The following is a 12,828-nucleotide window of genomic DNA, read 5'->3' on the forward strand; positions in this document are numbered from 1 at the left end:
CCCCCACTCACCCCCCCTTCCCCCCCCCACTCACCCCCCCTCTTTCCCATCCCCCCCCCCCACTCACCCTCCCTTTCCCCTTCGTCCCCCTGACCCTACTCACCCCCCCCCTTTACTCCTTTCCTCCCCCCTCCCCACCCTACTTACCCCCCCCTTTCCCCTTCCCCCCCCCTCCCCGACTCCAGCCCATCCCCGTGGCCTCAGGGCGGGGTGGGGGGCTGCGGGGGGGGGGTGGTACCTGGGTGCCCCCGATGCAGGCGCTGACGATGGGGCGATAGTGGTCGGGGGAGCAGAGGGGACAGGCGGCCCCCGTCACCCAGAGGAAGTGGAAGGTGCAGCCGTCGCAGGTGCCCTCGGGGCATTTGCTTGGGGGGGGGGGCGGGGGGGGGAAGACGAAAAAAAAGTGTATGGGGGGGCGCACGGGGACAGCGGTGTCCCCAAATCGAAGCACCCAGAGGTCCCCAATGGGGGTGAGCACAGCGTGGCAGGAGATGGGGGTGCCACCCTTGGAGGGGGGGGGGAAAAGGAGGGTCGCCGTGTGTCCCCCCCCCCACCCCAAAGCCCCCCCCCCCCCCCCCGGGTCCCCAGCGATGTCCGTCCCCCCCCCCACCCCGCTACCTGGGGACAGCCAGGGTGCCGGTGCCCGGGCGCAGGGGGTCGCAGCGCAGGCGGATGGCGGTGGCCCGGCCACCGCTGCAGGGCTGCATCACGTCGTTGGACCTGGGGTGGGGGACACGGTGGCGGTGGGGGGGTTGGGGACACACACGGACACGGACACACACACAGAGAGCGGGGTCCCTTTCCCTTCCCCGTCACCCGTTGTCACCTGTAGAAGAAGACGATGTCGGGCAGGTCGGGGTGGCCGGGGGGGAAGTGCTCGGGGGGGGAGGTGACGCCGTCCAGCGTGGAGCCGGTGGTGACACCTGAAGGGAGAGCGGGGTGTCCCGGTGCCACCGGTGTGCCAGGGGAGAGGAGGGACACACACACACACACACACACACACACACACACACTCGGGAGCCCCCCCCAGGTGGCAACTCACCCAGGAGGCGGTCGGCCAGGCTGACGGGCTGGGAGGACACGGGCGTCTTGTAGCCCATGACGTCGGGGGGCACCAGGATGGACTGGCAGACGTGGGACGTCACCACCCGGGCAGGGTCCCCCTCGCCCGCCGGCAGCCGCGCGTCCGTCACGTTGTCACTGCAGGAGGCCATCTTCCTGCCCTGCCGCCGCGGCACACGCGTGTGTGTGTGCAACGACAACACACATGCGTGCGCAACAACGGCACACGCACATGTGTGCACGTGTGCAGCAATGGCACACACGTGTGTGTGCAACAACGGCACACGTGTGTGCGCAACGATGGCACATGCGTGTGGGTGCGTGTGCAACGACGGCACACACGCGTGCACAACAATGGCACACACGCGTGTGTGCACATGTGCAGCAATGGCACACGTGTGTGTGTGCATGTGCAACGACGGCACATGCGTGTGCGCAACGATGGCACACGCGCGTGTGCGTGTGCACAATGACGGCACGCACGTGTGTGCGTTTGCAACAACAGCACACGCATGTGTTTGTGCAATGACGGCACACGCATGTGTGTGTTTGCAACAACAGCACACGCATGTGTTTGTGCAATGACAGCACATGTGTGTGTGTGCATGTGCAGTGATGGCGCACGCGTGTGTATGCATGTGCAATAATGGCACACGTGTGTGTGCAATGACAGCACACACGTGTGTGCACAACCATGCGCATGTGTGCACAGGCCTGCACGTGTGTTTTCACACGTGTTTGTGTGTGTTCACGTGTCTGCACGAGTGTGCAAGTGTGTGTGTGTTTGTAAGACCATGTGGAGTCACATGTGTTTCTCAAAGGTCCCTTCCAACCATGAAGATTCTGTGATTCTGTGTTTGCACAACTGTGCATGTGTGCATGTGTTTGCACAAGTGCGTGTGTTTGCATATGTGCACATATGGCTGCACGTACACCTGTGTACATTCACATGCACAACTCGTGTTTGCATGTGTTTGCATGACTGCATGTGTGTGTGCACTATATATGCACGCATAGACATGTGTTTACACTATATCTACATGCCTACATGCATGTTTGCACTATATATGTGCACACATGTGTTTGCACAAGGTATGCATACCTGCCTGTGTGTTTGTGCTAGCATCTGCAACAATGGCACACGCACGTGTGTGCACAATCACACGCATGTGTGCATGTTACAGGGCTGCACGTGTGTTTGCACGAGTGTTTGTGCATGCTCGTGTGTTTGCATGAGTGTGCAAGTGTGTGTTTATAAGACCATGTGGAGTCACAAGTGTTTGCACGACTATGTGCATACGTGCACGTGTTTGCTACAAGTGTGTGTGTTTACATATGTGCACGTATGGCTGCACGTACACCTGCGTTTGCACAACTCGTGCGTGTGTTTGCACGACTGTGCATGTGTGCACTACATAGTCATGCACTCACGTGTTTGCACTATGTATGCACACCTACTTGTGTGTTTGCACTATATATGCACGCACATGTGTTTACATTATATATACATGCATACATGTTTGCACTATATACGCGTGCATACACATGTGTTTGTCCTATATATGCACGCCTACCTACGTTTGCACTATCTATGCACGTACACGCACGTTTATGGTGTGTATGCATGCACACGCGTGTTTGCACTGTCTATGCATGCCTCCCTGTGTGTTTGCACTATATATGTGTGCATACACATGTGTTTTCACTACATACACGTGTGCACATGCGTTCCCATCCCCACATCACCCACCCCTGCCCGTTCCCATGCCCAGGCCAGGCACTAGCCCAGTCTCCAGGCCCAGGGCAATCACTAGCCCGGTCCCTGTCCCCATGCCAGTCACTAGCCCGGTCCCTGCGCCCGTGCCAGTCACTAGCCCAGTCCTTTTGCCTGTGCCAGTCACTAGCCCGGTCTCCGTGCCCAGGTCAGGCACTAGCCTCGTGCCATGCCTGGGGCAGTCACTAGCCCAGTCCCTGTGCCTGGGCAGTCACTAAGGCATTCCCCGTGCCCAGGGCAATCACTAGCCTAGTGCCCATGCCAGTCACTAGCCCGGTGCCTGCACCCAGGGCAGTCACTAGCCCGATCCCTGTGCCCATGCCAGTCACTAGCCTTGTGCCATGCCTGCGGCAATCACTAGCCCGATGCCTGCACCCAGGGCAGTCACTAGCCCAGTCCCTGCATCTGTGCCAGTCACTAGCCCAGTCCCCGTGCCCAGGCCAGGCACTAGCCTTATGCCATGCCCAGGGCAATCACTAGCCCCATGCTTGTCCCCGGAACAGTGGCTAGCCCAGTCCCCATGCTCGGGGCAGGTGCTAGCCCAATGCCAGGTGCCCGCTGGCCTCACCTGGTGGCCGCAGAGGCTGATGTTGAAGTGGTGGAAGTACTTGAGGCCCTTGGCGGTGAAGCTGGGGCCACTGGCGAAGGCGGTGCCGGTGGCCAGTGCCGAGAGGTCGTAGTGCAGGACGCGGCCGGGCAGCGCCAGGGAGAAGCTGCAGTTGTTGTAGCAGAGGGACCGGAGCTGGGGACAGGAGGTGGCCGTCAGGGACAGCCGGGGCTGGCATCACCCCGCTGGGACAGTGGGGTCACCCAGCGGGGACAGCCAGGGCGGTTGGGGTCATCCCCTTGGGGACAGCGGGGGGTTGGCATCGCCCCTTGGGGGTGATGGCACACACCCGGGGTCAGATACTGTCACGCACCCAGGATGGCCATGGGGGGCTGGTGTCACCTCCCTGGGGACGGCTAGAGGCTGGCATCACCCATCCACACAGTGTCACCCACCCTGTCACCCACCCAGGATGGCTATGGGGTGGCCAGAGTCACCTCCCTGGGGACAGCTGGGGGGCTGGCATCACCCATCCACACAGTGTCACCCACCCAGGGATGGCCAGGGGGATGGTGTCACCTCCTTGGGGACAGCTGGGGGGCTGGCATCACCCATCCACACAGTGTCACCCACCCAGGGATGGCCAGGGGGATGGTGTCACCTCCTTGGGGACAGCTAGGGGGCTGGCATCACCCATCCACACAGTGTCACCCACCCAGAGATGGCCAGGGGGCTGGTGCCACCCATGTGGGACATCTTGGATGGGGGGCTGATGTCACCCATTTGGGATGGCTGGGGCAGGGGGGGGGTTGGCATCACCCATGGGGATGTCCCCAAGCCACCCCCCAGACCCTCACCCCCAGGGGACACATGGGGGTGGGCACCTGGTTGCTGCGGGTGCCGGGGCCGCAGGGGTGGCAGGCGGGGGTCCCGTCGGAGGGGTGACCCCGCAGGTAGGTGCCGGGGGGGCAGAGCTGGCAGGTGCCCGAGGTGGGGTCCAGGACGTTGCCAGGGGGACACGGGGCGCAGGAGCCAGCCGGTTCAGGGACACAGCGCCGGCAGAAGGATGCCACCCCTCCCAGCACATTGGTGACATTGATGGAGTAGAGCTTGGCCACGTCGCTGGTGTATCGTCGGCCCTGGCACCGAGAGCACCCGTCACCATGGCCTACCCGGGTGTCCCCCGGCACCCGCAGCACCCCCGGGGGGGTGTCACCCCCCCTTGTCCCTCACCGCCTCGTGGTAGGGGGTGCGCTGGAAGGCCCAGGTGAAGCTCATGGTGGCGTTTTTCTCCACGACGTAAGTGTAGGACTGCTTCCCCTTGGGGCCCGTCCACGTCTCCACTGGCGTGTTGGTGCGGGAGTTGACGCCCTGTGGGGACACGGGGGACAGTGGGACAACCTCCCCCCCCCCCCCAAACCTGCTGTGTCTCCGTGTCCTCCTCCCCGTGTCCCCCCACTCACCACCATGAAGTAGAGCTCACAGCTGACGCTGCAGATGGTCTCGAAGACGAAGGTGATCCTGGCCACCTCCTTGCTCTCCGCATCCTCCAGCATTGGGCTCGGGGGGCTGGAGACGACGTGGGGACAGCGTGGGGACAATGCCAGGCTCTGCCCCATGGCGCTGTCCCCCCCCCCCCAACCTCCCCACCTCCCCAGGGACGCCCCGGTGCTCGTCCCCACCTCACCTGAAGCCGGGGACCACCAGCGTGAGGATCATGAAGTCGTTATCGGAGGCTCCCGCCGCCGTGTAGATGTAGTCCCCGGCCACCTCCCAGCCTGCAAGGGACACGGTGACAGCTCAGCAGGGTCCCTGGATGCCACCGCAGGAGGGGACGGGGAGGAGACAGTGTCCCGGCGGTACCTGCCATCCCCTTGTACTCAAAGTTGATGCCGCTGAGGACGGTGGTCTCCATGTTGGGGGGCAACACGTTCCACCACTTGTACTCCAGCCCCAGCACCGGCTTGGTGCCCGCCGGGCAGCTGAGACAGCCTGGGGACAGCAGGGGACAGCCCTGCACCGGGGTGGCACCCACCTCCCCACCGCCCCTGGCAGCCCCGGGTGCCCCGGTCACCCCTTGGGGACAGTGATGGGGACATCCCTACCAGAGCCATAGGGACAGGAGGGGACAACCCTGCACCAGGGTGGCACCACCCTCACCCTGGCATCTGTGGGTGCCCAGGTCACCCCTTGGGGACAGTGATGGGGACATCCCTACCAGAGCCATAGGGACAGGAGGGGACAGCCCTCCATGGGGGTGGCACCCACCTCTCCTTGGCAGCCCTGGGTGCCCAGGTCACCCCTTGGGGACATCCCTACCAGAGCTGTAGGGACAGGTGGTGCACTGGTGTGCCACCAGTTGGTGTGCCACCCCTGGCATCTCCCTGGTGCCCTGGTCACCCCTTGGGGACGATGATGTCCTTACCAGAGCCACAGAGACAGGAGGGGACAGCCCTGCGCCAGGGTGGCACCACCCTCTCCCTGGCAGCCCTGGGTGCCCTGGTGACCCCTTGGGGACAATGACTGGGCTGTCCTTATTGGGAGCCATAGGGACAACCCTGTACTGGGGTGCCACCACCCTCCCCCTGGCAGCCCTGGGTGCCCGGGTCAGCCCCTGGGGACAATGATGGGGACATCCCTACCAGAGCCATAGGGACAGGAGGGGACAATCCTGTACAAGGTGGCACCCACCTCCCCCTGGCAGCCCTGGGTGGGGACGATGACGAGGACCTCCTTATGGGAGCCATAGGGACAGGAGGGGACAACCCTGCCCGGGGGTGGCACCCCCTTCCCTTGGCACCTGTGGGTGCCCCAGTCACCCCTTGGGGACGATGACGGGGATGTGCTTACCGGAGCCATTGGAGTAGGAGCCGTAGGGACAGGGCTGGCAGGCGCTGCCGTTGCTCTTGGCGAAGCCGGGGTTGCAGGGGGGGCACTTGGTTTTCACCCCGGAGGGGGGCAGTTGCGCCGCCTGGGGCAGCTCCTCGCTGCAGATCTTGGGCTCTGCCCACTTGAACATCAGCTGGGTCTGCCCGGGATGGAGCAGGGAGGGGAGGGGGGCTTAGCCGGTGGCGGGGGGGGGGACAAGGGACAGGGACATAGGGGACAGACAAACCCCCCTTCCCCTCCCCGGGGCCGTACCTCCCCGCGGGCGTCGCAGGCGGTGTGGGTGTAGAAGTAATCCTTGTCGGTGCAGGGCGGCCGCGGTTTGCAGGACGCCGAGCCGGGCTCTGCCGGTGGCGGGGGACAGGGTGGCTGAGCCAGTCTCGGCCAGGGGACCTTACTGCTGTCCCCCTGCCACCAGCGGGACATCCCTGTCCCCACCCCTCCAAAGGATGGCAGATCCTCCTCGCCCCTCGCATCGCCTCTACCTTCACCAGGTTTTGGGGGGGACACGGGGAGGGGACCCAGCTGAGGGGACAAGGGGAGGGAACCCGGCTGCCATCTCTGGCTGAGGGGACAAGGGAAGGGGACACAGTGGCCACCTCTGGCTGGGGGTACAAGGGGACCCGGTGGCCACCTCTGGCTGAGAGGACAAGAGGAGGGGACCCGACTGCCACCTCCAGCTAAAGGGGACACGGGGAGGGGACCCAGCTGAGGGGACAAGGGGATGGGACCGGGCGGCCACCTCCCGCTGAGGGGACAAGGGGAGGGGACCCAGCTGAGGGGACAAGGGGATGGGACCTGGCAGCCACCTCCCGCTGAGGGGACAAGGGGAAGAGGACCCGGTGGCCACTTCCTGCTGAGGGGACAAAGAGAGGGGACCTGGCTGAGGGGACAAGGGAAGGGGATGCGATGGCCACCTCTGGCTGGGGGTACAAGGGGACGCGGTGGCCACCTCCCGCTGAGATGACAAAGGGATGAGACCCAGCAGCTACCTCTGGCTGAGGGGACAAGGGGACCCGGTGGCCACCTCTGGCCGAAGGGGACAAGGAGAGGGGAACCTGGTTGAGGTGACGAGGGGGAGGGGACGCGGTGGCCACCTCTCACCAGCGTAGGTGGAGGGCTCGCAGGGCTGGCAGGCGGTGGCCCCTTTGCTGGAGAAGGTGTCGGCGGGACAGAGCTGGCAGGAGCTGGAGCCGGCGGCCGGGGCGAAGGTGCCGGGTTTGCAGGGGAAGCACTCGGAGGTATACGCCACCCCTGGCAGGGGGAGGGTGCTCAGGGTGGGGGAGACATGGGGGGGGGGGGGGGGGGGGCGTGATGGGACCCCCCCCCTATCCCCCCCATGTCATCCCCCCCCTACCTGTGATGCCGATGTTCCTCACTAGCACGGGTTTGGGGACCTTGGACCACACGGAGAACGCCGTGGTCCTCCAGTACAGGACGTTGTTGCCGCGGCTCAGCTCCACCTGGAAAAGGGGTGGGGGGGTGCTGGGGGGGCTGGGGGGGTCAGGGGAGGGTGGTCCCACTGCTGGGGAGGGGGTTGGCACCCATGGGTGGGGAGCTGAGGGACCAAACACCACCACCCCCTCCTACCCCCCCCCCCCCCCCCGCCGCTCCCTCCGCCCACTCATGGAGCATCCTCTCCCTGGGAGGGGGACACGAGGGACCCCCCGGGGGCTGCACCGAGGGACAGCCCCCCCCCCCCCCCCACACACACACTCCGTGTCACCTCCCGTCCGTCCCCCCCCCAGCACTCACGCTGTGAAACTCCCAGCCCTTCTCCGTCGTCCGCATCCAGCGCGACTCCTCCACCGTGGGTTGGCACTGGTCATTCTGCACCTGCGGGGGGCCGGTGTGAGAATGGGGGGAGACATCCCCCCCCCCCCCACGTGCCCAGGGACCTCCTCCGTGTCCCCAGGGACACCCCCCCCCCCCAAAGCGCCCCTCCCTGCCCCCGTCACCTACAAAGAACTCGAAGACGATGCTGCTGTCGGGGTAGATGTACTCGAAGGAGACGGTGCCCGACTGCTTGAGGTTGACGGCGTACATGAGGGTGGCCGTGCACTCGTCCGTGTTGGAGGCCACGTAGTCCCCCAGTGGCACCCACGTCGACCTGGGGGCGGGTGACACAGACCCTGGGCTCTGTCACCGGCCCCAACCCGCCCCCCCTCCCCCGGGGCAGCCGGGATGGGGACGGCGGGGACGGCTGTGACGGCCCCCAGGCGGGTGGTGTTGGATGCGGGGGGACACCACGGGGAACCTCAGGGATGAAGATGGAGAGCTGGGGACAGCCCAGGGGACATGTCAACCTTGTCCCTGAGGGACCTTCCCCGTCCCCACTGTGGTAGCAGGAGGCGGGTGGGCTGGGGGAGGAGGAGGAGGAGGAGGAGGAGAAGGAGGAAGAGGAGGAGGAGGGGGATGCTCCCGCGCCAAGGACGTCGCCTGAATAATTAAAGTGCTGCTGGAAGTAGGTTACATTTGCAAGTTGCATAAATGCTGCGGCGCCGGGCAGCTTGGTGGCCACCGGGGCAACCGCCTGGTGGGAAGGATCAGTGGCCACCTGGGCAACCGGCCGGCGGGAGGGCTCAGTGGCCACCGGGACAACTGGCCGGCGGGAGGGCTCGGTGGCCACCGGGACAACCGGCTGATGGGAGGGCTTGGTGGCCACCGGGACAACTGCCTGGCGGGAGGGATCAGTGGCCACCGGGACAACCGGCCGGCAGGAGGGCTCAGTGGCTACCAGCACTGATCAAAGGGCCGCAGTGGAAAATAAAGGCGCTGCCCCATGCCACAAAGGTGTGGGGTCTCCCACGGGTGCTCCCTCTCCAGGAGGGTGGCATGTGTGTCCCACGGGGTTAGGGACCTGCCATCGCGGGGGTGATGATGCTGTGGGGTGTCCCCTTGCTGTCCCCCACAGCGTCCTGCCGGCGTGGCCTCCCGGGGAAGGGTGACGGGGGGAGCGTGGGGGACGGGGTGTCGGGGAAGCGGGGTGCTCTGGACGTGCAGAGGTGTCACCGCACCGGGGTGGCCGAGTCCCCGAACATCCTCCCCGGGGGAGCAGCAGCCGGTCTCCAGCCCCCCTCCACCCCAAACCCTCCAAAAGGTCCCGTTAACGGAGAAGAACCGGTGGCCGGTACCGGCACCGGTGACTCACGTCGTGCAGTTCTCCACCGCGTCCCCAAAACCGCCACCACCGTCGTCCACCTCCAGGTTGGTGGCCACGTTGGCGAAGCCGTGGGGCACCTCGTCCCACTCGTCGAAGCGGATGCCGGTGCCCAGCGAGTAGGTGCCCTCGGCGCAGGGTTTACACGCCTGCGCCTTCATGTCCAGGAACTCGCCCGCCTTGCAGGAGAAAGCTGCCCGCGGGCAATGAGGAGTGGGGGGGGGGGGTCAGGGAGGTTGCCCCCCCCACTTCTGCTTCCCCCCTCCCCACCCCCTTCTCCCCGGCGCTGCTTTGGCCTCGGCATCCTCAGCTCCCCGCTTTTGGGAACTGCTCCCTGCTAGAAGGGGTGATTCCCGGCCCTGGGATCCCCCTGTCCTGAGCATCCCTGGGGCAGCAAGGCAAAAAATCCTCCCCAATTTAGGATTTTTGGCAATTTAGGATTTCTGCCAATTTCCAAGCGAGTTCCAGGCAGGATGCGACCCCGTGCTGGAGCACGCTGAGGATCCACGGCACCCCAAAAGATTTGGGGCGGGGGTTCCATCCCCCTCATCCCATCCCAGAGGCTCTGGGATCCCCCATCCGGAGCATCCCTGGGGCAGCAAGGCAAAAAATCCTCCCCAATTTAGGATTTTTGGCAATTTAGGATTTCTGCCAATTTCCAAGCGAGTTCCAGGCAGGATGCGACCCCGTGCTGGAGCACGCTGAGGATCCACGGCACCCCAAAAGATTTGGGACGGGGGTTCCATCCCCCTCATCCCATCCCAGAGGCTCTGGGATCCCCCATCCGGAGCATCCCTGGGGCACCAAGGCAAAAATCCCCCCAAAATTTAGGATTTTTGGCAATTCTTTAAAAAGCAGTGAGCACCAGGCAGGATGTCACCCCGTGCCGGAGCACGTTGCGGATCCACGGCACCCTCCAAGGCTCAGGGGGGCTTCCCCGCCTCCCACTTTCCATGACATCCCCCAGCCCCCCCCTTTCCATGACATCCCGGCCTTCCCGGTGACGAGCTGACACCGCTAACGAGCTGCTGCCGCCGCCTTTGAAGGCATCGCGCTGCGATGGAGCTGATGAAGGGCTGCGCTTTGTCTCGCCGCTCCTCTTCCTCCCCCCCCCCCCCAACATCCTCGCCCTCATTTCCCACCCGTACCCCAGAACACACACACACACACACACACATATCCCCCCCTGCCCCTCTTTTTCCCCCCCCAACCTTACAGCACTCGGTGCCCCTGACGGGGTCCGGCAGGCCGGTGCAGAGCCCTGGGGTGTGTGGCACGGCCACCCTCCAGCGTGACCCCGTGCTGTCACACGCCGTGTACTCGTAGTGGTACTCGGACTGCAAGAGAAAACACACAGGGAGAGCTGTGGCCCCCCCCCAGTGCCCCCCCCCCTTCTCCCCCAGACCTCGAGGGGCTGACACACACACACACCCCCCTCTCCTCATTGTGTGCCCGGCCACCTCTGTCACTGGTATTTTTGGGTGTCCCCCCCCCCCCGGCTCGGCTCGGTCCCAGCCTGGGGGTGCTGGGGTCAGGGTGGTCGGGGGGGGGTTGTGTGTGTGATGGGTATGAGGGGCGTGCTTGGGGGGGGGGTGTGCTGGGAATTGGGGGGGGTGATGGGAGCAGGGGGTGCTGAGGGGTGCTGGGGACCAGGGGGATCCTCAGGGTGCAGGATGCTCTGAGCAAGGGGGGTGCTCGGGATGGGGGGGGATGCTGAGGGTGGGGGGTGCTCAGTGGGGGGGTGGTGCTGGGGACCAGTGGGATCTTCACAGGGGTGGGGGGATCCTCAAGGTGGGGGGATGCTCAGATGTTCTGGGCAGGGGGATGCTGGGGACGAGGGGGATGCTGAGGGTGGGGGGGACACTGGGGACCAGGGGGACCCTCGGGGGGGGGGGGGGATTCTGAGGGTGGGGGGGGACCCTGGGGACCAGGGGGACCCTCAGCGTGGGGGGGTGCTGGGGCAGGGGATGCTCAAGGTGGGGTAGTGCTTGGACCAGGGGGCTTCTAGGGGCCAGGGCTCAAGGTCGGGGGGGGATCCTCAGGGTGGGGAGGGGGGGGGAATGCTCAGGGTGGAGGATGCTGGAGACGGGGGGATGCTCAGGGTTGGGGGGGTGCTCAGGGATGAGGGGGGTGTGCTTGGACCAGGGGGCTGCTGGGGGCTGGGGGGATGCTCGGGCTGGGGGGGGGTGGTGGTGGTGGTTGTGGTGCTAAGGGTGGGGCTACCGGTAGGATGACACCCCCCCTGAGATGCCAAACCCCAGGGTGGGCTGTGGGGTCACCCAGGCCACCCGCAAAGCACCTGCGACCTCCCTGACACCCCCCCACCCCCAAGGGAAGAGACAGCCCCGGCGCAGCGTAGGCACCGCCACTGCCACCCCCTTTCCCTGGGGAAGTGTTGGGGCGAGGGGGGGGGGGGGGGGGGGTGGTGGTGTGAGTCTAAAACCCTGCCCCCCCCCCCCCCTCCCCGAAGTGCCGTCGAGGAGACGAAATCCCATCTGGGCACTGTTTGCCTTGGCGTGGCCCGAGCGCGGCGGCGGCACCGGCCGTTGCTCATTAAACCGACTTTCTTGGCATAACCCGGATCCACCGTCCTGCCCGGGGACTGGGGGGGGGGGGGCGGGGGGGGGGGGGTTGAGATTGGGACACACACACACACACACACACACACACAACCACACCAATCCTGGGACACCCCTGGGGCTGGAAAGGAGATAGGGCTGGGGAGAGCGGGGCACGGTGACCCCCCCGGTTGGTTGCCTCCAAGGCCAGCGAGGAGGCGACGCCGGGGGCACCTAATCCCACCCCCCCCACACCCTTCCAAGGCAGGGAGAAGGCCGGGGCTGGCAGCTCCGGTGCGGTGGGGTACCATGAGGGGGGGGGTGGGGGGTAAGGGAAACACCGCAACCCCCCCCGTCCCCCCCAAGACCCCTCCGCTGCAGCATCTCCGGGGGTTCGGAGCGTCGGAGCGTGGCAGGTTGGCGAGAAAACAACTCTTTGATGTTTCCCGGCAGCTGGAAACGGCGGCGATGATGATGGGGGGGGGGGAAAGAGGGGGGGGGGGGGAAGGGGCGAGGGCTCTCCCTGCAGCCCCCCCCCCCCGGCAACATGGCCCCAGGGACAGGGACGCAGAGGGTCCCCACAACCACGCACGGCCGGGGACCCACGGAGTGACCCCGGCTCTCAGCAGCCCTGAGCCACCCCCACCCCCCCCTCCATCCCTCTTGCTCCCGAGGGATTCCCTTGGGAAAAAAAGTGGGGTTTCCCTCTTCCCAAACTTCCCCCCCCCGCCTCCCGCCACAGCACAGGACTGAGTGGCTTTAACGAGCGATATTAATTAGTCCTTTTTATAAAAGCCGCACATTTTCTTTTTAAATCTAAATAAATTGACCTCCTTCGGCC

The 12,828-nt window shown here is 65.3% G+C and overlaps 1 protein-coding gene across 1 annotated transcript; it reads right to left on the reverse strand.

Annotated features, from left to right (window-relative positions):
- Nucleotides 1-238: 238 nt before the first annotated feature.
- On the reverse strand, nt 239-10,763 carry ELAPOR1 (endosome-lysosome associated apoptosis and autophagy regulator 1; the record flags this gene model as incomplete). The annotated part of the gene is made up of 18 exons (XM_074167420.1): nt 10,646-10,763; nt 9,421-9,622; nt 8,232-8,379; nt 8,025-8,105; nt 7,627-7,732; nt 7,374-7,523; nt 6,525-6,613; nt 6,234-6,411; nt 5,247-5,375; nt 5,071-5,161; nt 4,847-4,952; nt 4,617-4,754; nt 4,268-4,522; nt 3,405-3,578; nt 1,043-1,223; nt 827-923; nt 619-720; nt 239-365 (listed from the first exon to the last, which is right to left on the reverse strand). Coding segments are annotated over exons 2-18 (2,322 nt in total), but the record flags the coding sequence as incomplete, so codon positions are not given.
- Between the last annotated feature and the right edge of the window lie 2,065 nt (nt 10,764-12,828).

Source organism: Numenius arquata, unplaced genomic scaffold (genome assembly GCF_964106895.1).
Source record: "Numenius arquata unplaced genomic scaffold, bNumArq3.hap1.1 HAP1_SCAFFOLD_1673, whole genome shotgun sequence".
NCBI classification, from domain to species: Eukaryota; Metazoa; Chordata; class Aves; order Charadriiformes; family Scolopacidae; genus Numenius; species Numenius arquata.